Raw genomic sequence first — 26,541 nt, forward strand, 5'->3', positions numbered from 1 at the left:
ACCGATTCATCATTGCCGCTGTTCTGATTATCAATCATCTTCACTGTAGGGGTCACAGGCCAGGATGCTACGGGCTGTTCCACTATCAGTAGCAGCAACGGTGGGACGCAGGATCCACCACCATCTGGGTCAAATGACTCTCAGGGAGTACGAAGTTCTGGAACGAGCTCCAACCTAGAGATCCCTGAGTGCGTCACCAAGTTAGAGGACACAAAAGGTGGTGGAAAATACCTTTGCAACCCCTGCCAGGCTCACTGTAATTCAGAGCAGCAGCTAGCTCAGGTAAGCAAACTCAACTTTATACATAAGTGTACAAGAAATGATCTCCAGATATTTAAGTTTTCACTCACTTTACCTGTGGTATTGTGGTCTACATACTGGTTTCACTCACAAGCAAGTGGCTCCAGGTTTGATTCCTGAGCAGGATGAAACTGTTGGCATTTTTTTTTTTTTTTTTCATTTGTTTATTTATTTATTTTATATTTTTTTGTCTACCCAACAATGCACTTTTAAATGCAGATACCGATAGTAATCGAGAATAGTGTTTGCACTAGCTCAATAAAATACTGTACCCTGGTATAAGTAAATAACATAGAACTATGAGTTTAAGTTACATCTCATAGCCTCGTACCATTATGGTCAACCTTGTAACTAACCTTGCAAGCATGCACTATACTATTTCCATGCTAACCTGACCCGTAAGCCACACCCCTTGTCTATATACAGCTCCTCCCCGACTTACGACGGGGTTTGGGACCCAAATCCAGGTCATAAGTCGAAAATGCTTAAATAATACATAGAAAATCTAAAATGGGTGTCTCTTTTTCTTCTCAGCACCACAAAACTCTCAATTTTAAGCTTGCCAGCCATATTAAAGTGAATTACAAACGAAAATTTTGTCAGTACACAGCGCAATCACTGACGTTTGGAATCGAAAATACGTAATTTGCCACATTTTTGGTACGACTGAGGCGATCGTATGTCCGGGTGGTCGTAAGTCGAGTATGTTGTAAGAGAATATCAAGTCTGCTTACCAATTGTAAACGCATTTAGTTTGAGTAAATGAACAGCTACTCAAACATTTTCTATGAACCAATCAGCTATTTGTATATATAAACAAGGGGCATGGCTTATGGGTCAGGTTAGCATGGAAATAGTATACAGTCAGTTCTGCTATAACACGATAGTTGTGTTCTTGTAAAACCTCGCGTTCTAGAAATTCGCGTAATAGAAATAACAGGGCTTATGGAGAAAATAGGGTTAGGTGCAGATTACTCGAAACCGAAAAAAATTTCGTAGTTAGCCTAACACAAAGGATAGCACAGTCTAAATAAATGTTACATTCATATCTAATAATGAAATCATACAGTAAATGTTACACTTTACCTTGAAAAAATATGAATATAACTTGATGGGGGAGAAGGTTAATGTTGAGGTTGAGGAGTCATGCAGACAGGATTTGACAGTTGTCATCATCAGTATCAGGTGCAGTTTTGGTTGCATGGGAGGGACGAAAAAAAAGTCTAATTCCAGAAGTGGATGGCTGTGGTTCAGTGTCTTCAGTCTGCTTCTTGGGGGTTAACTTAAAAAAGACGTCTATTGTTTGCTGCTTTGCCGTCTTTCTTCTTTCACAAAAAAGCTGTTCATAAGGTGCCAAAAAAGATTTGACACCACAAACTGCAATCCTGCTCCTTTCTGCATTGTAGTCATTGTCCTCCAAGATCTGCAACTGCTTATCAACTTCCCTCAGGATAGAAGACAAAGCAGAAGTGGGAAGCTCTCGTGGCTTTGCATCCTTGACTTCATCATCTTCGGCATCTTCTATTTCCCCAGCAGCAACAAGTTGTTGTAGATCAGCTGTAGAGAGGTCTTCACAGTGGGACTTGAGCAGTTCCTCAACATCAGCACTTTCCACTTTAGCAAAGCCAACTTGCTTTGCAAGAGAAACACAATTTTCTTTTATTTTGGGGAGCTCCTCTGATGCACCAAAGACTGTAAAATCATGAATTAAATCTGGGAGAAGCTTCCGCCAAACTCAACTCAAGCAGTCCTTACTTACATCACCCCAGGCCTCCACAATGATGTCAATTGCATGCTTGATGTTGAAACTTTTCCAAAACTAAAGAACACTGGCCTTATCATTTCCTTTCTCAGTAGCTGCAATAAGTTTCTTAAATGTACGCCTCAAATAATAGGCAATTTTTATGTTCATATAATCATTTAGGTTGTTCATTAAAAGACTTTATTATCATTTGTGATGAATATTGACCAGTTCTGATTTTTGGCAGCATTTATCATCAAGGAAGCACCAGGATAAATTGAGTGGACGTAAACCACAAGGCGGAGGGTGGAGGGCTAGGCGGCGCCCTTCATTCCGTGGTGGACGAACCGGACACCCACGATCCCACACCTACACTCAACCCCTATCATCCAACTTTGTTGCAGGTGGTGCTCTCCTGTGAGGGCATAGGAAGTCTTGAATAGTCTTAGGGCTATAGGCTAGGAACTGTTACAGTTCAGGCAGGTACAATTCCAGTGTTAATTTCTTAACTTTTCAGCCTTTTGCAAGTTACAGCTACAGTTTATTTAAAAAATTATTATTACTTGTTCATTTTCAAGTATAGTATGCTGTGCCATTTGTTGAAGTGTTTGCAGTTCTTTAAATTTAGGCATCTGTTGTATGATAATCATGTCTAGCTAGTCAAAATGCTCAGTAAATATATTATATTTACAAATTGTCTTGGATATCATTGATTTAAAAAATTTATTACTACAGTATATACATTTGACACAGTTTTATGTTCTTTTCTGTGCAATTTCACTTTTCAAAGTCTGCTTTTATATAATCCATTCAGGATCCCGTCCCAGTTAAGAGTTTTTGAAAGTCATAAACAAATAGAAGTTTAACATTTGAGTAGTCTTCAACGTGAGCTTATTAGGCACTGGACTTACACCTGCCTTGGGCTTTCCGATCATAGGATATGGATGTTAGAAGTATGTAAGTGATCTGAATCTTTTAGGCTAGTCAACTGAGTACTAACCTCAATCAGTTGACTAGTGAGGACTTTCTTGCCAGTACGGATAGGAGGTTCATTTGTATTTTTCCTTATTCATCGCTGTTTCACACGGTGTTAATCCCACTCATCACAGTGCAGTAAAGTTACTCAAATTACTTTATTTTTTGGGGGGGTGGGGGGAACTTACGAGTTTCCATTATATTTTTTTAACTGAGGCTACACTTAATAGTCTACATAAAAGTTGCATTTTCTTCATGGAGTCAAAAGTGGTTTTATGCTTTTGATGTGAATCTAATGAGAAAAAAAGTTGTATAAAAGAATTTTAGTTTTAAGATAAATAATAACAAACTATGATTGTAAAATGGATAGCTGCCTCAAAGCATGATAAAAAGTGATAAGGAGCAGCATATTGAGTACTGGGGTGTAATGAAACATGTATCACATTGTATATTACAGCAGCCACTTCAATTACATGATTTACTTTTCTCAGTCTTTACATTCCACATGAATTTGAAGAATTTAACAAACTTCATTGAAACCAAGAGAAAATTTTAATTTACAGTAATGAATTTTGTCTTAAATGTCATGCTTTTTCATATGATATAAAAAGTTTTATTGTTCTAATAAACTATGAGTGCCATTATACCCAGTGGACTTTAGTGCCACAGTTTGAGTAGCAGTATAATGTTGTTTGCCATTGTGGACTTTAACACACAGGTACAGTAATGTTACAAACACCAGGAGCCATCCCTATCCAGGTTGTAAAGCATGTTGGTCATGCTACTTATGCCCAGGTACATAAGAGAAGTAACACCACTCCCAAAGGCTCTGTAGTAAAAAAAAACCAGTTTTGTTGAAGTTTTCTTGTGGTATAAAATAACAGCATTGGCATAAGAAAAAATTTATATTTCTTGTTTTAATGCAATTAGAGCCACTGGCACTGAATAAATAATGGAAATTAATCACTATTCAGCCACTTGTTCAGCGTGCTGATTGACTAACCCATGGACACGTCATTTGACTCCGCCCCATTAGTCATCATCTTCAACAATGAAAGTGTGAATCTAAAAGTGATCAATATAATTTTTAGCAATGGTAGTTTTTGTAGCTTCATGCAGGATTCACTGTAAGAATAAGAAAAAGTTTGTCTTTTCATAGATTTCTATGAAGTGCTCAGCTTATAAAAAAAAAAATAAAAGCATGTAAAAGAAGTGATCATTGGAGCTTTATTTATTTAAATTTTATTGTAGAACACGAACATTTCTTAGATTGAAATACGTAAAAAAAGAATATGTGAATACACAAGTAAATTACAGAAATATTCAAAAGAAGCAATGGGCGGCTTTGAAAGTGTTCTAATTAAAAACAAAAACAGGAACATAACAGATGAGGCTACAACAAGAAGAGTGAGAGTTTGTGTATTATTGACTACCAAATGTATTGTTGCAGTAATCCGTCAGCCTCGCATAGTCCAAGTGCAATGTACTGCTTGTTATATTTATCAAAAAACTTTCACTAATACTCCTTTAGACATACTGTTGCTGATGAGAGACCAAGTATAAACCTAAGCAAAGGACCCTACTGAAAATTAGAACCCGACAGATATGTCGGCTATCCTTGGCCAAGTTGCCTTAACGTTTACCTTTGTTGTTCACCTGCACTGTGTAGTACTAGGTACATGGGAAACTATGTATACACCCATGGCCTATGTACACCTTATACCTGCACCATCAGTATTCATACTGAACTGTATAACTGCATAGTCTATATGCCAAGCTAATTGTAAATGATACTTTTACTTAATATTATTTATTATCATTATTATTAATGCCTTTAGATTTTTGTATTGACTTTTTTCTACTGAGCTAATTCCTGAATTTTACATTATTTAAGTACAGTACTTTATACTTTGCTTACAATGGAATCTTGACTTTCCATTGTTGGAAAAAATACCCACAAATTTGATTGTTTTCATATGTACTGTATATATAATAGATTTTGTAAAGTATTTTTTGTATATTTCATAATGTACATGCTATTGTATATTACATAAGAAAAAAGTCTAATTTATTCAATTTTTTCTTTAAGTTTGAATAAAATAAATGACCCCTTAACATTCTTTAGGTATTCTGGAACCTAGAAAGTTATCACAATATATATATTGTATATTTTGTTAAAGTATTTTTATTTTATTTTATAATATATATTGTATATTATATATTTATGAAAAAAGTCCAATTTATTACGTTTCTTTCCGTAAATTTGAATTTGAAAAACGATATCTTAACAATCCTTAAGTATTCTGGATGCCATATGACTAACGGGGTGAAGTCAAGTAAAAAAAAAAAGTTGCCAGCTAGGATTTTCACCGAGCCCACATGGTGCTACCTCTCCCATGTACCTCGACTTATGCCATACAGCTGAAAGATTATTCCCAGTTAAGGAGTGATGATGTTTCTCTTATAGTGGGTAATTTATATAGTGCAGTGTAGCAGTTATCTACTCTTATAATGCAGAAAGATTTGTACAGTAGCATCATTGATGTTGTAAGGCAGGAAAAGATATTAGCACTGATGCTGTACTGTGTGTATTTTATTCTTTCATGTGTGGTAGGAGCCTCACTAACCCACTCACAAGTAGCACAAATAATTCATAGTTTTTTCGCCGAGCATTTAAAAAGCTGACCTGTAGCAGTGCAATAATTGAAACCTTGTTCATACCTACACTTTCAAATTATTTTATTTTCATTGATCAGCTAGTTTCCTTGAAGTCTTACCTTAACACCCTCCTTTCAGTACTTCTCTCATAACTTAGTAGTTAAGGTCATAGCTGAGAGAAACATTTGCCACATTGTAATTACTGTATACAGTAATGTTATTCGTGGAGTTTGCTGACACACAGTGACATTTTGTTTCAGAGCTCATGGGTTTTGAGTCGTGCATTTTTAAAGAATTCATAAAGTCTCTCTGTGCATAAAGTGTAATAATGGTGTTTAGAGACATTTGATAGGTTGTTTACAGGTGCTTTTTATTATTATTATACATAAACCTTAATTTTCTCGCGTGTTCATCTCGAAATGTCTGAAACTTGCAGATCAAAATTTTTAGCTTTTATCAACCATTTTTTGCCTAGATAAGACCTTTATAAGTATTGATATCAAAACATAATGTCCAGGAGGATTTTGAGTCCTGGTTACCCAGATACAGTAATGTCTCCTTTAGCTGGAATCCCTCTTAACAGGAACTCTTTGATAGTTGGAATTTAATTTTTGCCAGAAAATCGTTCCCGAAGCCGGAATTTCCCGAAAAATTCCGACTTTGGGAACAATTTTCTGGAAAATTCCAAAAAATATTTCCCAGTGCCCGGAAAATTCAGGGGATGGGGAAGTTTTCCCAGGTTTGAGAGATGAAAATCAGGCGCATTTTCCGGAAATTCCAAGAACATTTTTTCTGTTACCCGCAAAATTCCAGGGATGAGGGATTTTCTTCCAGCTTTGAGAGATGATGTAATGCTCAATTTCTGGAACTTCTGAGAAAAATTTTCCATTACTTGGAAAAATCCAGGACCGAGAGATTTTTTCCAGCTTTAAGAAAATCATCTCGTGAGCCGAAAATCTCTTATTCCCGGAATTGCTCTGCACCAATTGTTCCGGCTAACAGAGATATTACTGAGTATATTGTGTCAGTTAAGTCTTTATAGTTGTGCTCAACAACCTTCACACATGACATAGCCTTTAATTATTTGTTTGTAATGTCACACTTTTTTATTTAATCTCTTCATAATCCTGGCATCTTGTGTACATGTAAAGTTTTAATGTAATACGGGCATTCGCTGATTTATATTGTGCCAAACAGTGCCGTTTCTATATAAATTCAATTAATAATTAGGGAACAAAATTGGATGTAAGTTGCTGCAGTCCGATATAGCGTCATTTTGAATCTTGCGCGCACCAGTGTGGTGCCTACTTCACCCACAAATTCCCAACATTATAAAAAAATAAATAAATATATGAAAATATCACCACCATGGTTGGAAAACATCCTGCAAACAGTCCTGCTGGTACTGTACCCAAGAATCCAATCTTTCCATCAGTTTACACATGAAAATTCAGGAAATGTGGAGTCCGGAGAGAGAGAGAAAGAGAGAGAGAGAGTGAGTGAGTGAGGCTGGGGATGGGACAGCGCCTGGGAAGAAAGAGGCAAAGGAGGGACTGGCTATGGAGGAGAGTGATCTTGACAGTGACGTCACAGAGGAAAGCAATGTGCCTTTAGACATAATTGGTTAGTGTAAATTTGTTAGTCTTATTGTTTTAATTATTTACATGATGTTTTTTAAAGATAAGTAGAGAAAGAATACTTATGTGGTGCGGTTCGTGATGTGGCGATTGGGTGGCTGCTCACGAGTGATGTCACAGCTTCAGTCAGCTGGGAGGTCCCTTGCCCATTATTCAGGATGATCAGCATTTAGTGATATTTTTTATTATTTGTTTCATAAATGTGTATTTACAGATATAATTTACTTTTAACGTGTACAGACTTCAGTATGCTGTTATAACACAAAGTTAGTACAGCAGTCTGCTCTGGTTCGTACATACTGTAATGTGAGGCTCTGCTGTATGAAGTCAAGTGAAAAAGATAGGTTAGGATGACTGAAAACTACATTTATTTTAAACCTGCACAGTACTTTAATATGTTATATATCACTTTAACATGCCATGTAACTCTTTAACTTGGTAGTTTGTTTTGGTTCCTGCTAATTAGAGACTCCATTGTATGAAGTTTACTGAAAAGGTTAAGGTTAGGGTTACCAAAAATGTGCCCTGGAAATAATGGCACACTTTTTTGGAATGCATCTATGACGCTAATCAGCGACTTGCTGTACAAGATTCTCAAAGTGTTCTGAGGATACATTGCCCAGGCATTCTGCAGTAAATAAGAATGTCTTACACCAGCATTTAGGCTCCAGCTATCATTGTCCTGTATCATTGTCATCTGTTACTGCACTATTTTCTATATTTTTTTGTGTGTGTATAATGGTAGACCTAGTTAATGCCATCAGTGATAAGTGATATACTTGTAATATTGGCAGCTGCAATGATGACTACTTACCGGATCCAGTGAGGCAATTAGAGTACCTCAGTATACTGTGCACTAGTACACTCACATCAGAGGCAGACTCTCCTATCAAAACTTAGCATTGTTTGAAGTAAAGTTTAGAATCTACATTTCCTGCTGCTTCATGGCTGCTTTAATTATTATATTATATTTATTTTTTTATTATTGTCATCACCCTTCCTGTTGCAAAAAGAGAGAGAAAGATCTTTATTAAATGCCTTATGAGGTGTTTTTAAACTACTTGATCTTACTGTTAGTAGGAAATAAAATTGTATAGTATATTGTATATGTACCGAGTAATAAAGAAGAACACTAAGGAATCCACAACATCTTGAGTATAGAGTTGTTTAATGGTTTCAGTTCATGTCTGAGTTAGTACTTTACATAGCTTGATCTATGCTCAGAATATAGTAGAGTAGAGCCAATAATGGATAAACTTACAGGGACCTTACAAAACAAGAACGAAAAATACACTTTTTGCCTCCAATACCAAACATCACATTTTTGCCTGACAAAGTGAAGGGGTTAGCAATGTTGTCTTTTCACATGAGGGAGGCTTTGAATCATGCAAACCAATGGGTCACTTGAAGGTGAGTACCCCGGCTTGTTTCACCTGATGATCAACCACTTTACCCTATCTAATTTAATCTAGCCTAAGCTTACCCATCTAATTTAATTTAACCTAACCTTACTTTACCCCAGGATTTTTTCTGGTTTTGAAAGTGTCGTCTCATTATCTGAAAATATCTCATTCCTGGAAGTGCTCTGCACCAATTGTTCTGGCTAACGGAGATATCAAACAGACCACACTGAACTTGGCCCGTAAATTCACACAAGTTCAAATGTTTATATTGTTGACTATGTATACTTATTTCACTTACATTTTCATAGTTACTTTCTCTTAGGTGATGAAACAGTAATGAATTGTGTGTGAAGATTATTCTTTTAATAAATATTGCTTTACTCACCATAAGCTGGCTGCATCTACCTGAACCACGGGCCACATTAAATAGAATTTTTCAATCACTCTGAGGGCTGCACAAAGACATGATTCAGGCTGCATGCGGTCCACCAGCCACGTGTTGCCCATGCCTGCTTTACCTTATCTAATTTAATGTAACCTAACACTAATTTAATTTACTTTAACTTACCTTACCTACAGTAATCTTCTCCCTTTCCCCCTAGATAGCATTAGGGTGTTTAATCATCAGGTGAAATAAGGTGGGTGCCTCATCTTTATGTGATCCAACTTAAATATTTCATATTATTAATAGAAGTTGTTGTGGAAGGTATTAAGAGCCTTGATGCCTGTTATATATACTTATCTTGTGTGTTTAGTGTCTCACAGGAAGTCTTGCTTGTGAAGAGTTTAAATAATGAAATTGCTGTTTGCATGATTGCATATGCAATACATATTTATTCTGATGCACTTGAGAGAAACTGTAGGGTAAAGTCGTGGTAAATTTATCTGCTTATTTTTTCACCTGTTTGCTCTTGTAAAGATGATCATCAGAATTAATTACAAATAAATGCTCACAAAGACACGAATATACCGCAGTATGAAAGGAACAGTTTAGATTGGTTGAATCTACAGTACTATTACTCAGGAACTTCAATAGTTTGTTGAAATTTTTTAATGTTTCCTGGGAGCTATTATAAAAAATAATGTGTGATTCTAAGGCAACTTCTGATCATTAAAGGTCACATAGTGTATCTGCCCTGCATTGCAAATTTCAGGTGGTCCAGTTTTGGTTATGAAAATAGACCGTTGTTAAATATTTATTCATAAATTGCAGTTTTTGCAAGAGCAAAGATTGTATTTGGTAAAAAAGTAAAAATCAAGACCACATATGATCTAGAATGAATTAGTTTTTGTAAACTTTTACTCGAGCCAGAAACACACAGACTTTGTCATCCTGGAGGTTAATGATTTCCTACGTAGGATTTAACTGTTGTGAAAATCAAGCTTGTGACTTGGAATGTGTAAGTACAAGTATACTTATATGAGGAAACTTTATATTGTATTTTATATAACTTTTTTTTGTGTGTGAAGGAGGGGAAGAACAGTATATATAAGATTAGAATGACAGGTTCCTTCCTTGTGCTCTAAAATACTTAATACTGTATATAAGAGTGGTTATAGGAACCATTGGTAAATATTTACTATACAGTATAGTATTTGTTGATTAAAAATATTGTCCTTGGTGGAAAATTATACCAATTAAAAAAGGGAATTATAGCAATTTATCTTGTGAGAAATATGAGTGTTGTATACAGTACATACAGTCACGAACAAAAGTCCTGTTGCTTCTTCTCTTGGTCTACAAACCCCGAGAATCAGACTTGTGAACCTGAAGCAGTAGGCACTGATGCGTTATTCTGTCCATAAATGCTTCAGGTTCACAACTCTGAATCTCAGGGTTCGTGGATCTGCAGAAGAGACAAAATGACTTTTTTTTTATAACATATATGTATTTACAAGGTAATTTAGCCAAACTCAAATAACTAGACTTTCTCAACCAGGGATGTGGTGAACTTTAAACAATTTATCTTATGGTAATGTTTAGAGAATTTAAACATTTGGTAATTTTTGATGAATTTAAATATAAATATTGGTTTTTGTGTTTTATTCAAATTATATTGGGAGAAACATTCAAAGTCATGTGATGGTTGCTCAGACCTTTCTTTGTAAGGCCTAAGGGGTCATATCAGGCATTCATAGTTGGCATGAGGCTGTTTTGGAACCTGTTTGTGTGTGAGGAAGTGCCAACTTTGAACTCCTGAACTTAAACCTGTATAATAGTTAAATGGGTTGAATAGCTATAAAGGGTGCCTAAAAATTGATATATATATATATATATATATATATATATATATATATATATATATATATATATATATATATATATATATATATATATATATATATATATATATTATATATATATATATATATATATATATATATATATATATATATATATATATATATATATATATATATATATATATATATATATATATATATATATATATATATATATATATATATACTGTACTTCATTTTTAGTCCATATAACACGCAGACTTTGAACATATAATCAACGACCTCACCAGCCAGGACTCGAACCCTGGACCTAATGCATGGGACCAGGGAACACTACCGACCATTTCCACAAGAGCACTAAAAGCAGTTCTAGACTATGTGATATTTCACACAAAGCCTGTTCATCGAGCTGATAGCATTTTACCGAATCCAGCTGGATTCGGTAAAATGCTACTTACAGCCACATAAGCAGCACGGGCAGTTCCCAATGAGAGGTTCACGGTGCCATCAGCTCGATGAACAGGCTTTGTGTGAAATATCACATAGTCTAGAACTGCTTTTAGTGCTCTTGTGGTATGGTCGGTAGTGTTCCCTGGTCCCATGCATTAGGTCCAGGGTTCGAGTCCTGGCTGGTGAGGTCGTTTATTATATATATATATATATATATATATATATATATATATATATATATATATATATATACACACACACACACACACACACACACACACACACACCAATTCCCCCGTTAACGTTGTTTCGGTCAATGTCGTTTCATTATAATGTATGAAAAAAGAAAATATGAATGAAAATAATAAATGTATGACAATTTAAAAAATTTGATATGAAGGCACTCAGCACTTGACTGTGACAACAGCTGGCTGTGTAAGCGACCAGTGTGGTCGCCATATTTGTTTGTTATTGTTCAGTAGTTAGTTGACGCTCTTCCAACATTCACTTAAAATCCAATTACAGTATAAATTTGTTTGAGCCCTAAAACAGTGAGTGATTAACGTGAATTATGCACCACTATTGGTTGTGGTCACAAAAAGAAGAGGAAAGCATTACATGAGAGGTTAAATTAGATGTGGTAAAGAGATTTGAAGAAGAACAGTGAGCTGTGGACATAGCAAGAGCCATCACCTTGCAGCCTACAACTGTAGCTAAGAACAGTTTGTGGAAATGCAGAAAATATTCAATCGTGCTAAAAGTGTTACTTCATTATCTACTACAAAGTTAACTGGTAACATAAGTGGCATTATGGAAAATATGGTTAGAATGCTGAACATGTGGATCGAGGATCAGCAGAACGAAACTCCATGCTTGATGCTTTCCATACAGTCAAAAGCTCCAAGTTTATTTGAAACTTTAAAACAAGAAGAAGGTGATAGTGATTAAAGTGAAACATTTGTGATAAGTTATGAGAAAAGTTTGACCAGAAATGTACCCAAGGAACATAACCCCTATTTATATCATTGTCTCTATGGTAAATTTTTTTTACTTAAAGTTGGGGTTTTCAGGAACCTAACAAGGATGTTAATGGGGGAATTGGTGTGTGTGCGTGCGCTCTGCCTTACAGGTTTTTATAGCAATTGTGAGAATGCTTGTTGGTATGTGAGGTCTCCCACAATGGTGTGTGAGACCTCATTCAACAACAAGTGAGGACAATATTGCTGTAGTAATTTAAGCATACACATAATTGCCCCAAAAAATCTGTAAGAGTGTGTATACATTTTTTTGAGATGCTCTGTACGATAAATCCCCCAGCCTACATGAATTTTTGTAGCTGCTTAATGATCAGTGCTAAAGGTAAGAGATGCAGAGTGAGGGATATTATGATTGAAGGTTTATAAATAGATGCTGGGGTTAAATAAAGGTGATATAACTTAAGTACTTAAACTATCAAACCCGGAGCAAACACATAGCAATGCTTTTAAATTAGACAAATTTAGATTTGGTGTGAGATAGGTAAACATTGGCTTGGAAATAGAGTTGTGGATGAGTGGAACAGGTTACCATTAACTTGAACTCCCTAGGAAACTTCAAGTATAGGTTGGACAGACATGTCGCCCAATAAACACACATGTACACAAGGGCTCTTAAAACATTATCATTCTAACTTTGATATGGCCCCTTAACCTTTTTTGAATATTGTTGTATGTAACATCCTCCTTTGAGCACTTTGGTCACACAACATATACAGTACAGTACTATTATATGTACATCATATTTAATATCAGATTCCAACAATCAAGGGCTGGAAACTTCATACCTTTACAGTTAAAGCAGTTTCCCACTGCTAGTACAGTATAACAAGAAATTATCTCTAGATGTGTATGAGGCAGTGTCAAATCAAACAACTTTTTAGAAAAAAAAAACTATGTTCATGATTGTAACAAGCCAAAGGTGATGTTACTTAACCAGTATAACAATGTTGATATTAGGTGAAAATTTCTACTTTAATTATCTGGTCATAACTGTTTGCTCAAAACAACTTTTGGATGATTTCATTCTTGAACAATCAATTAAAACATTTGTGTAATCAGTGACACAGTAGATTTATATAAGAGTTTATTTAGGTGAAAACTTGATTGTCATTTTTTTTTGCTTCATAATCTTAAAAGAAAGAAAAGGAAAAAAAACTCAAGTAATTTGTGAAACTTTTGGGTCTTTCAGTGCTTGACTAGTCTTCCTTGGTAACCTTAAGTATAGTTTTATCTCATTTAGATATTTATAGCACCTCACTCACCAGTCAGCACAATTAACTCAGCTGCAGTTAGTTGCTAGTTCAACCAGGAAGCTGCTTTCTATTTTATTTATTTTTATATATAAATTTTACTTTTTGGTTCCCATAAGTCAGTACAGTATCTGGGTTGCAGTAGGTGTCTTAGTAAGGTGTTACTTCACGTTGTCTTTAGAAGGAAAAATCGGTGTAAAGGTATTGTTTAATCTGCCCATACTGTAGTTGGTAATAGCTTGCTTGGTATGTGAGCATATCATCTACACATCCTCAGGCAGTTGGGCCTTACCATAAATGGAGCTTGTCAGCAGGTTCATTTTGACCTCTTTGGTTAACATTTACATTATTTCGCCTGACTGGTTTATGATATAACAGTTCATTGTGTGACATTTATTTTCTTTGGATGTTATGTATCATCATGTATAATAAGAACAGTAACCATCCATTTTTTTGCATTCTGAAGTAATATAAAAATAATGCCACAACATTGAATACAAACAAAAGTCTCATTATAAAGAATTTGTTTTGATATTTGTCCATCCCAAAGAAAATAAAGCAATTAGTTTGTCTTGACATAGAAACTGTTTACTGTATTTTAAAAATGAAAGTAAATGAAATTAAATATATATACAGTACCTACAGTAGAAAACAAAATGGGGGACGTACCATGAGGAGGAACCTCGCACATGGCAAAGTCTCCTCCCAATCTTTTGTTGTATGTGAGTGAATGGAAACATTACAAACATAATTATACCCACCATAAAAACTTACAATGAATTGACTGAATTCAAAAGCAAAGTTAATTGGCTTAACTTACAGCCTGTGTTAAGTACAAAATGTATTGTCTGAACCACTTGGATTTTTCCTTTCTTGTACTGTACAATGGTTATTGTACATTACAGTGCCTATTTTTACTGTGCATACTACAGTGTACATTATAATAATGTTCAGAATAATTTTTCTATTATTTTATAATCATTTTATTATACTTTCTGTATCTTTAATTGTATCTAACATACAGATTTATGATAAAATGAAATAATTGTTTAATCTGTGCTACATTATATATAACTGTGCTGGGATAAGGGGGTTGATCATTCTTTGCCTCAGTGAACAGTTGACAGTCCCAAGGTCCTGCCAAAGATTGGATGGTTACTGTGTCATTTGTAACCATTTTTTTTAATTTTGTGGAGTTTGAGAAATAACAGCCCAGAGTCAGCAACAACAAACAATAGTGACACAGGTCAAACACAGTAAATGACTTCAAGAGAATACCCAAAATTTGACATTTTGTATTTGTTAATAGTTATACATACTGTTCAAGTAACATTTTTGTATTGTAATTGATGCTGTTCTTAAAGTTATTATTTTGAATATTATTTTTCTTATCTTTCTGTTATAATGATTTTTATCACAAGTGATTTTTATGTTTTATGGACACTTAATAAAGTCACTTTACTTTGCACATTTTAGTGCATGTAAAATTCAGTATGTACTTTCCACTTGACATTGGAAAGGTAGGAGCTGTACATTTTATTTTTTCTTAACTCAAAAAAAGTTTTTGCATGTACTTGATAAATTATTTTTTTTGTGAGTGTTAGTTAATGTCTTATCTTTTAAATGTAATTATTAAAGAAATACAGTTCCTAGATGAGTACTGTTATTGAATACAAGTGTATCTATATTTTTGGTTTAATTTATACCTTATATATTCCATTCTTGGAGTCCTGGAATGTGAAAGAGCAAACCCTTTGTATCGTCTAAGTAAGTCAATACAGTTTTAATGTCTCTTATGTTAATACTGAATCCCTTGTTAACCCTTATGCCCTGGTTAACATAGGAACCCCCCTTCCCCACGGGCATATTTTGGCAAAAAAGACTAATAATTTGCAGTCAAAAACTGGTATTTTAGGCAAAAAATTATTGCAATCACTCCAATCGTACTATTGTGGGTGGCAGGCAACGTGGTCCCCTACATCTACGGTCACCCCAGCGCCCATGGGCAGGGTATTGAAGTAGAAGAAACATGTGGGGGTAATATACTTAAAAAAAAAAGGGCAGTGGATATTTTACCATGACCGGCTAAGTTCCTACTAATGCTATTTTACCGTCAGTGCGCTCCGATTGGCTAATCGTCCATTACTGGCGAACAATGCGAGAACGATATAACAGGTCCCAATCCAGTACTGTACTAATTCCAATGGATCCCAATTTGAATGGGCTCCGATTGTAATGCTCAATACCATATTGACTCAAGGGTGATTAAGATTAAGGTCTTTTTAGGCAGAGAACCAATTGATCCGGAAATTTTCATTTGACAGCTCGGCATCAGAGAACAAGGTTTTCGGTGAGTTGGGACCATCCTCACACACGTGCCTGAGGAACGTCCTCACACCTTGGGAGTATTAGACGACATGAAACGCCAATTTCTAGGTTTTATGAAGATAGTAATTCATTCGTTTTACTGAATTTAGAGAGCCATTCCTTGTTGACCAGCGTTAAAACTTGTATATGTGTGTGTGTGTTAGAGGGTTCGTTGTGTGTTGGAGGGTTGGTGTGCATGTTGGAGGGTTGGTGTGATTGTTGGAGGATTAGTGTGGGTGTTGGAGGGTTGGTGTGGGTGTTGGAGGGTTGGTGTGATTGTTGGAGGATTGGTGTGGGTGTTGGAGGGTTGGTGCGTGTGTGTTAGAGGAAGGTGTCCTGTGTTATTGTTTGAAGGGGTTCCATCATATACCCTGTACACCTGTATGGCCCAGCAGGTGTACACATGAGTATATCCAAACATACCGTATGCATACACAAGGAGGCACACACACATGTATACAAATATACACATACATTATCACTTTAAAGAGCCTATCATTTGCCGGAACTTGTAAAAAAAAAAAATTAAAATTAGAATGGTTACCGGACTTGTCCACAAACCGACGACATTGCAAGAGTTGACCGACTAGTTTAATTAAGTTTCTTTTAAATTCCAAACGACCGAACAGAACATGGAATACGGTCTCAACTAAATTTCACTGAAAATTAACTCTGGTAAAGAATCTTGAATACTCTGCCCCCCCAAAAAAGGAAAACTGGGCCATTTAATGTTCTAGGAATTTGCGGGGAGGTAAAATATCGGGTATAGAGGTGGTGGTGAAGCATCATTTGTTGATCACTCGTTTAGCTCATCCAAGTCTCCCACACGAGGCCCCCCCCTCCTCTTGCTGCCAGGCACATACCACTGTCTTCTATATCTCTAAACAATCTACCAATTTGTCTCTTGTATTCTTCGTTCTCAAATTTATGATGTCATTACTATTTTTTGTAAGTTTCTACCGATGGTCTGCATTACCTGGGCTATTGTTCCTACATATTCTTCATGGCCCCATTTTTTTTTATCCAAACATTCCACGTGAATTAGGTTCATATCACTATCTTGTTTATTTGGAAACAAGGTGATTTACTGAATTTTTTATGTAATTCAGATTCAAAATAATTACGAGACCCAGTAAAAACTTTTTCTTTTGTCATTGTCAGTGGTAGACCATGCTTTAATCAGGGTAATCATTTATGGACACAGGATGCGGGTAAGCGTACGACAGTTTGGGCGGACCGGTCATGGAGAGTCGGTGTCAAGCTTGGGAGAGGAAGAGCGAGTCAGTGCACTCAAATATATCAGGTGGAGGGGAGTTGTGCCGTTGATACCAACCACAACACTGGCTAATTACATGTAGTTAGCCACTGCGTGAGTGTTTTTTACGCATACGACAAGGCCAAATATACAACAAATTGGAATTCATAGAATCGCGAATGACCGGTGGGACATTTCATCAAAGAAGTGGTAGAAACGAGTCGTCCAACGTGAAATACAGGTGAGTGAGGTGGGCAGGTGCCGTTCATCGCCTCAAGAATCTCACTTATCTACGGTGAACTATTCATACCGTCTTATTGGTTTCTTGAAGACGTTCCTCTCTTGTGTGTATACGTGTATTTCAGTAACCCGTTGAATTTATCGTTCGTTTTATGCTGTGAATTCATTAAGGACTCAAGAATATTAAATCGGAGATTTACATTATAGAAAATGGATGACATCCCAGACTACAGTAGTAAGCATTAGCATGTGTGTTGTCTAATTAAGAAATGTAAGTATTCGGAAATATTGACACAACTCTGCGTCATCAGGCCCTTTATTGGCACTTGTTCAATAGGTGTGTAGCAATTTGCACAACACCTGTAGTAGTTACTTGTCCCCTGAGATATGTACTCAGATCAACCGTTCCATGAGGTCTGGAACACATCTGTAATGAAAGACCCTCTTGGGATTATCTGGTAGTAGTGGTAATGGTGCTGGTAATATTGGTAGTGGTGTTGGTAGTAATGCTGGTAGTCGTGGTAGTGGTGCTGGTAGTAGTGGTAGTGGTGGTGATTGTAGTGGTGCTTGTTGTAGTGGTAGTAGTGATGGTTGTAGTGGTAGTGGTGCTGGTTGTAGTGCTGGTAGTAGTGGTCGTGGTGCTGGTTGTAGTGCTGGTAGTAGTGGTAGTGGTGCTGGTTGTAGTGGTGCTTGTTGTAGTGGTAGTAGTGATGGTTGTAGTGGTAGTGGTGCTGGTTGTAGTGCTGGTAGTAGTGGTCGTGGTGCTGGTTGTAGTGCCGGTAGTAGTGATAGTGGTGCTGGTTGTAGTGCTGGTAGTAGTGGTAGTGGTGCTGGAAGTAGTGCTGGTTGTAGTGCTGGTAGTATTGATGCTGGTTGTAGTGCTGGTAGTATTGGTGCTGGTTGTAGTGCTGGTGCTGGTTGTAGTGGTAGTGGTGGTATTACATATTGATGATGCATATTGTAATAGTGCTTGATAAGTGTGTGTGTGTCGAAAAACTATCGTGACAACTTTTAATCCTTCTGAACTGATCCTAATTTTGTGTCCACTTTGGCAACACGCAGTCACACACATACAGGCCGCCTACTATTAATTTCATCTAGCAAGATCAAAATAAATAAATACTTAAAAGAAAGTCGAATGGTTCTGAAAATTTTCCAACTAAAAGATGAAAAATAATAAATCGTAAGAGATGTAAATATTTCAATGTCGACATTTATTAGTAAAAAGCTGTTGCCCCATTACTGTACATAGATCACAGCACAACACAACACAGCATAGTACAGTACAACACAGCTCGAACACAGTATATTGTTAACCTAAAGATAACAAATATAGGCTAATTCCAATGTCTGGCTTTATTAATATTCTTCTGACAGCAGGCAATAGTGAGCCTTGCAGGCACGGTTGTTTAGGGCGAGTGTTGCCGTGTTGGTGGTGTTGGTCGTCAGCTGACTTCACCTCATGAATGGGTGACGTATACTAGTATGTGTGGTGCCACTTAATGTTTTATTGTGAGATTTTCATTATAATATCACAACTATAGCTTTTAATTGTTGTCATATGTCGTCCGAATAAGATATTATTTTTTTCATTAATTTAGCGTTAGATATAACGTATTTTTCATGTGAATGTTTTTCTGTTGTACAGTTAATCAAATGTGTCTAAAATTCAAATGACTCTCTAAACAAGGTTATTAGGTAGTTAATCGTTTGCTTGTTGCGGACAGAAAAGATTCGTAGATCAACGTATTCAGTAACGTACGAACCTTTGAAAAAATCCGGATTCAGCGTAATATTGGCATATCCTGGTCGAACGTCAACAAAGCCTGGTGCAACTCTACGGGGAAAGGGGAGCTTACCTGTCTCCCTGCTTGTGGCAGCATTAATCAAGCCTATCCTGACTTAAATGTTGGAGGATTTTCGCGTTCGGGTGATAATAGTTGTTGGCCATCCACCCGACACGCCTGACAACAGCTCTGGCCAGGTGGTTCCATGACAAAACCCCAATGGGTTTGGCATTTGCCAACACTAACCTAACCTAACCTAAACATAAAAGTGTTTTATTTTCTATATGAGACTGGGGTTTTGTCCGTTGGGGTTTTATCCGGTCACCTGCCAGGTGAAGTGTGCCGTGAGAACCTGCTAATGGTCGTTACTGTTTACCAGCCGATACTGTACACTTACCACTCCCTGGCAGTAGTTAACTCGAGGTGGTGTCTGTCTTCGTCTGTCTGGTTGTGTATAAGTCTTTGTCAGTCTGTATGTCAGTCTCTGTGTATAATTCTGTATGTCATTATATCTGTCTGTAAGTCTATGTCATTATATCTGTAAGTCTATGTCATTATATCTGTCTGTATGCCATTTTATCTATTTGTGTGCCAGCCAGTATGTCTGTCGCCATGTTTGGTGGTAGGCGCAGTATGGAGTCATATGGTGGGGGTGTAGTGTCCAGACAGCTCAAGCAGGTGGTTGAGGGAGAGAGTGATGGTGTGTAGGTGTTGATATTACCGTTGTCCGTACATAGCCGTGGTTATACCCGTGGTCATAATTACATTTACGGGCGTGTCTATTGGTATGTGTGGGCTTAGTAATGCATGTCTGTACGTGGGCTGTGGGAGAGTGTGGGCAGGGGGCAGGGGCGTGGATGGTGTAAGTAAACAGGGTTCAGGTGTCTCTGTTGATCAAGAGTTTCCTGCGTCAAGGTCGACCTGTTCTTCACCTGTCCTACCTGACACCTTCAGTAGTGACTTTGACGCTGTTATACTGAGAGAGAACTACTGTAGTGATGAACCGCGTCAGTACCGTTGTAAGAGAGAGATAGTTATGGTGTTAGGTACTGTAATTGTGTTATCAATTACATTAACGGCCAGAGTCCATTCTCAAAGGTTCGTCACAAGACGTATAAGAGATTGCATTTATATAGTTACGATAAAACTCCCAGCTGATTTTCAACAACAATTATGACGTCATCTCTGTTCGTTACCGTGTGAGAAAGATACGTTTTCTTATCACTAGTTATGGAGGAAAATTTATCGTAGGTACATTTTGAGAACCTACATTTGTGTCGTAGCTTAAGTGAGTTAGTTACGTTTTCAAAGAACTAGCTAGGGAGAGAATTTATCTTAAGAATCTCTGAAAATCTGGGCCTTGAATAGCTTCGAGACATATTATTCGACACACTGGTCTTTTGTCTCCCAACATACCTGAACGACATTTTCTTTTTTTTTGAGTGCAGACCTACAATGATCATCAAAGGTCATACTAGACTCTACGTGTGTCTGATGGTCGACCACGTGTGTCAACGAGTGCAGAGTAGAACGCTTGTGTAGAAGAGTTGTAAACATGGGAACGCTTATGTGGCTTGTGTAGAAGAGTTGTAAACAGATGTGAACGCTTCAGTAAACAAACAGTGAAAACAAGGCCACGTATAAACAAAGATGGAGGGGGAGTAAGAAAATACCAAGACATACCTGTTGTCTACGTGACATCACAGCGAGGCACCAGTTAGTCAAGGCCTAACTGTAGCTGTCATAAAATGTTTATCATGCAATTGCAGTAGCCAGCTTGTAGTAGCCTACACCCACCTGTAGTAGTAGCGTGACGTCATTGTTTACTGTATATACGATAGTAGTAGCGTGACGTCATGCCCATTATCATGGCCTCGTCGACCAGGAGTTAGATCAGCTTTTGGTAACCTGACGGAGTAAGTTTTTCTCATAAGTGTCTTTTACGTCTAAGTGGGTCAACAGATGGGCGAACGAACAGATTGGGGGGGCGGACAGATGGGGGCGGCCGGACTGATGGGGACGGACGGGTGGGGGGCTGGGGACGCCAGATGTGCTCATGTGGCCTCCACGAACAGTAAGTACTACGTGTAGGTAATTATATGCCGCTGTGGGTGTGCTCTCTCTCTCGAAGAAGAAGAACGAAAGACAGTGTTTTTCTTTAACTATAATGCAGCTCTTTCCCTCCCCTCTCCCCTTCTCTTCCTCCTCTCCCCTCCCGTCCTCTCTCTCTCCTCTTCCCTCATACTGGTTCCGGTCCAGCTTGTTTACAAATTACCTTATTTAGACAATTTTGAGGCGCTCAAAATAAAAACAAAACATACGCGAGCCCCGCATCCCTTGACCAATGAAAGGCTGTTGACTAAGTTGGGAGATACAGGCAGCCAATGAGAGAACCCGATACTCATGATCCCACTGATGCATCATCCTCTGCGGGCCTATCAGCTCTGTCAGCAGTCGTGACGTCACAAGTTGTCGAAAAACATTTCATGGCTAATAAATAGGCTTATTGTCCATGACGCCACAAATTATATTAGTGTGTGTGTGCGTCTCTCTCTCTCTCTTGACGACAAAGAAGTAGGGCGATGTGATATTGGCATACATTTTGGCCTACTAGAGCGTCTCTCATGGCTTCCGGTACATACAGTATTTAACTTTCACTTAAGAAGCCATTTAAAATCATTTAAGGACGTGTTAATAATTGGCATTGTTAATTTAGGGACTAATTTCCTTGAAGGCATTGAGTGTAAGAGTATTATAGTACAACTTGTTCTTAACATGCTGAACTAGACATACTGACATGGTTTTATCTTTAGTATGAGACTTAACTAACTAGATATAACACGGTGTACAACAGTTCAATACAATGACATTACTGAGCAACAGTTGTGTGTGTGTGTGGAAATAAACGTTGATCAAGCGCACTGTTCCCACTATCAGGTAAGAGACAGGGTGAGGGGGAGCGAGGAGATGGGTGAGGGGTTGAGAGGAGGAAGAGGAGAGGGAAGAGGAAAGAGGAAAGAGGATGAACTTGTGGGAACAGAAGGAGAGAGAGAGAAGAAGAGAGATATAAGAATAGAGGGAGGGAAAAAGAGACGGTAGGGAGAACGAAAGAGAGAGAGAAAGAGAGAGAGAGAGAGCCCCGTTGACCTACATCTTGACAGGGTTCTTACAAGTCATCACCTAAATATTTTGTTGACATTCTCCAAGTGTTGATGAAGATGGTCTTGTCTCAAGATGAATGCTGTATAGTACTGATCTCTCTCCTCTACCAGTCTGTCTCCCTCCTCCTGTCTGTGTGTCTGTGTGTCTGTCTGTCTGTCTTACTTTCCTTCCCCCAATCCCTGTTTGTCTGTCTGCCTCCCTCTCGCGCGTGTGTGCCTGTGTTTGTGTAGTTCAGGTGATCCAAAACTCCCTTTGCACCTGATATAATTAACAGTGTAGATATTTATTTTGTTGTGTTTACAGTAAATACTGGGAATGGATATCATTTCCAATATTTATTTTAAATGGAACAAGTTATCCCTCTACACACACACACACACACACACACACACACACACACACACACACCTGTTTTCCTGTTTCCACAACCATCACCACAATCACCACCACAACCACCACCACCATCACCACAATCAACATCACAACCACCACCACCACCATCACAACCACAACCATCACCACAATCAACATCACAACATCCACCATCATCACTACAACCACCATCAACATCACAACCACCACTACAACCACCATCACCACTAAAACCACCACAATCAACAACCACCATCACCACTACTACAACAACCACCACCATCACTCTCCCTGGTGCTCGGCATACCTGGTAGGACCTGCGGCAGGTAAGGTACTGGTGGAGTAAATGTAGGCCAGTGGGCTAGTCAGCATGTAGACCCCAGCAGGCGGTGTCTCTCCCTGGGGTGGTGTTGGGGAAGACCACTTATGTTGGTGGTGGGGAAGACCACTTATGTTGGTGTTGGGGAAGACCACTTATGTTGGTGGTGGTGTTGGGGAGGATCACTTGATATGCTGTTGTTGTTATTGTTTTTATTGGAGAGAGTGACTGGAGGAGAAGGAGGGTACAGGGGGTACAGAGGGAGGGGGGTAGAAGGGTACAGGGGGAAGAGGGTAGGAGGGTACAGGGGGAAGAGGGTAGGAGGGTACAGGGGAAGAGGGTAGGAGGGTACAGGGGGAAGAGGGTAGGAGGGTACAGGGGGAAGAGGGTAGGAGGGTACAGGGGAAGAGGGTAGGAAGATACAAGGGGAGGAGGATATGAGGGAGTAGAATGCCACGGGCGTCCCACACTTCTGAAGGTCTCCACGCTGACTCAAGTATTCATGGAGAAAGTCTCTCTCTCTCTCTCTCTCTCTCTCTCTCTCTCTCTCTCGGAAAATTGGTATAATTTTTCATGATAACGTCAACGTGTGAAAATTGCCACCCCTGTCATATCTGATGGCTTTATTTTTCATTCGTGTATTTTTCATTTAATTTTATTCAATCTTTTCTATCATTTCCTATCTTTTACTTGAACTCTTTGGACAAGGGGTGTGACACATAGCTGGGTGTTTGGGAGTTTTCCGTGGTATCAATGAGCTTAGATTATTTAGGAGCTCTGTCACCCCCAGGATCCTGCAGGAGTCTGATCGTATTTCTCATTTCTCTAAGACTCCTTGAACCTCATTGTAGTCACCCACAAAATTCCAGCTGCCTCTCCTCCTGATCCACGACCCCCCGGAATTCAGACTCGAGAATCCGAAGCATATGTGGACAGACTAATGCATCAATGTTTACTGCTTCAGGTTCACTAGTCTGAATCTCAGGGTTCATGGTTCAGGTGGAGAGGTGACGGGAATTTTTGAGGGTGACTGTACCTTCGAACCTCTGTCCTGCATGGCAGTGAACAGTGACATTACCCACATGAATCTGACCTACAGTATATATAGTGTCAATGAATATGATGCATTTCTTTGTGTACGAACCTCTGTCCTGCATGGCAGTGAACAGTGGCATTACCCACATGAATCTGACCTCTATATATATATAGCTGTTAATGAATATGTTGTATTTCTTTGTGTATGAACCTCTGTCCTGCATGGCAGTGAACAGTGACATTACCCACATGAATCTGACCTCTATATATATATAGCTGTTACTGAATATGTTGTATTTCTTTGTGTATGAACCTCTGTCCTGCATGGCAGTGAACAGTGACATTACCCACATGAATCTGACCTATATATAGTGTCAATGAATATGATGCATTTCTTTGTGTACGAACCTCTGTCCTGCATGGCAGTGAACAGTGGCATTACCCACATGAATCTGACCTCTATATATATATAGCTGTTAATGAATATGTTGTATTTCTTTGTGTATGAACCTCTGTCCTGCGTGGCAGTGAGAAGTGATACCACCCTCAGTGTCAAGACCTGACTGAATTACTCAGAATAGGCAAACTGTACTACAAGCTTTGTCAATAAATTTTTTAAACTAGACTCCTTCTCTGGCTGCACTACAGAGAAGATGTATTATCTGGGGTAGAAACCCTTGTATGATCCCACATCAAGCATCTGTCATCCTCTTTGGGGATCATTGTCATCCCAACTTGATAATTGCTAAATACCTCAAATATGTGGATCTGGGTTTAAGTTTGGTTAGGTTGGACAGCGAGCAGTGTCCACGATTTTTTGTGACCTGAATTATCTTGGGTGTCAGTCATCCTCCAGAGGAACCAAACTTAAGGGTGTGAAGACCAAGTTGCTTGTATATGGACTGCAAGGTGAAGAACCAGCCTGTGGGTTAAATTAGCCACACAAGAAAAGAATGAAGATAGCCAGAGAATTCGCAGTGTCTCTGTATGAGGTGTTGGTTCCTTAATAACATGTTGCTCGGGTAAAGTTCAATGCCGACTTGTTTCCACGGCAGATAAGCTGTGAAATTTTCTTGAAGATCCGGTCATGATGGTGGATGGTAGTGTGGTAACTTCTATTGACCTTTCATTGATGGTCAGGAATTTAGGTGGTCGTAAATAAGGTTACCACTCCTCCTCCTCCTGCCCTTCTTCTCTTCTCCCCTCTTCCCCCGTCCACTTCTCCTCCTCCTCCTGCCCTTCTTCTCTTCTCCCCTCTTCCCCCGTCCACTTCCTCCCCCCACTCCCTCCTCCTTACCTGCTGGCCTAATTGAGGTACCGTAACCAACAAGACTAATGAGTAAATGATTAAGCATTAATGGACAATGAGATGAATAAATTTACAATAAAGTGTAGTAGAAGAAAACAACCAAAGAAAGTAAACGGTTGAACTGAAATATGAAGATATCGATAAACAAACAAACAAGCAAACAAGCAAACAATACATAACCAATAAATGACCAGTAGCAGGTAAACAAATGTGACAAACAAAGAACTACAGGTTCGTGGATTGTGTGGGCGCGAGGAGAATTGTTGAGGGTTGTGTGGGCGCGAGGAGGATTGTTGAGGATTGTGTGGGCGTGAGGAGAATTGTTGTGGATTGTGTGGGTGCGAGGAGAATTGTTGAGGATTGTGTGGGTGCGAGGAGAATTGTTGAGGATTGTGTGGGTGCGAGGAGAATTGTTGAGGATTGTGTGCGCGTGAGGAGAATTGTTGAGGATTGTGTGGGCGCGAGGAGAATTGTTGAGGATTGTGTGCGCGTGAGGAGAATTGTTGAGGATTGTGTGGGCGTGAGGAGAACTGTTGAGGGTTGTGTGGGCGTGAGGAGAACTGTTGAGGGTTGTGTGGGCGTGAGAACTGTTGAGGGTTGTGTGGGCGTGAGGAGAACTGTTGAGGGTTGTGTGGGCGTGAGAACTGTTGAGGGTTGTGTGGGCGTGAGGAGAACTGTTGAGGGTTGTGTGGGCGTGAGAAAAACTGTTCAGGGTTGTGTGGGCGTGAGAACTTTTCAGGGTTGCCATTGGGTGAGGAGAACTGTTGAGGGTTGTGTGGGCGTGGAGAGAACTGTTAGAGGTGATACGGGCATGGGCTTGCGTGTTTCCAGGTAAAGTGGGCGTGCTATAGGCGTGGGCGCACGCATTTGGGCGCGGTGTTTGGCCGGAGAGAACGGAGACGCCTATGTTTACCGCAGTTATCACGGGCAGAACAAGGCCACCCATGACAAGCAACCACTCCTGTGTGCGTGTGTGTGCGACACATAAACACACACACAC

The 26,541-nt window shown here is 38.6% G+C and overlaps 3 protein-coding genes across 4 annotated transcripts in view; 2 read left to right on the forward strand and 1 right to left on the reverse strand.

Moving 5' to 3' along the window:
* Positions 1 to 4,269, forward strand: part of LOC121864646 (zinc finger protein 385D-like) — a 119,716-nt gene extending 115,447 nt beyond the window's left edge. For both annotated transcript variants that reach the window (XM_042363768.1, XM_042363767.1), the window contains 2 exons: positions 50 to 282; positions 2,289 to 4,269. In XM_042363768.1, the coding sequence (XP_042219702.1) occupies positions 50 to 282; positions 2,289 to 2,462 (407 nt within the window). In that variant the 3' untranslated portion in view covers positions 2,463 to 4,269. The remainder of the gene's footprint in view (positions 1 to 49; positions 283 to 2,288) is intronic.
* Positions 4,270 to 17,319: 13,050 nt separating this feature from the next.
* Positions 17,320 to 26,541, forward strand: part of LOC121864648 (protein artichoke-like) — a 50,386-nt gene continuing 41,164 nt past the window's right edge. The window contains exon 1 of the mRNA XM_042363769.1: positions 17,320 to 17,558. The gene's annotated coding sequence lies outside the window, so the exon portion shown is untranslated. The remainder of the gene's footprint in view (positions 17,559 to 26,541) is intronic.
* Positions 25,078 to 26,487, reverse strand: LOC121864700 (putative uncharacterized protein FLJ46204). The gene is made up of 2 exons (XM_042363859.1): positions 25,761 to 26,487; positions 25,078 to 25,154 (listed from the first exon to the last, which is right to left on the reverse strand). Exons 1-2 carry the CDS (start codon positions 26,485 to 26,487, stop codon positions 25,078 to 25,080), a joined length of 804 nt encoding a protein of 267 aa, XP_042219793.1.

Source organism: Homarus americanus, unplaced genomic scaffold (genome assembly GCF_018991925.1).
Source record: "Homarus americanus isolate GMGI-L3 unplaced genomic scaffold, GMGI_Hamer_2.0 scaffold57965, whole genome shotgun sequence".
NCBI classification, from domain to species: domain Eukaryota; kingdom Metazoa; phylum Arthropoda; class Malacostraca; order Decapoda; family Nephropidae; genus Homarus; species Homarus americanus.

Excerpts from the sequence above, each read along its gene's own strand:
- LOC121864700 (XM_042363859.1), bottom strand. The coding sequence starts at position 26,487 with ATGGGTGGCCTTGTTCTGCCCGTGATAACTGCGGTAAACATAGGCGTC. Across the intron at positions 25,155-25,760 it reads CCACGAACCTGTAGTTCTTT|GCTGGTTCTTCACCTTGCAG; the intron begins GTTTGTCACATT and ends TTTAACCCACAG.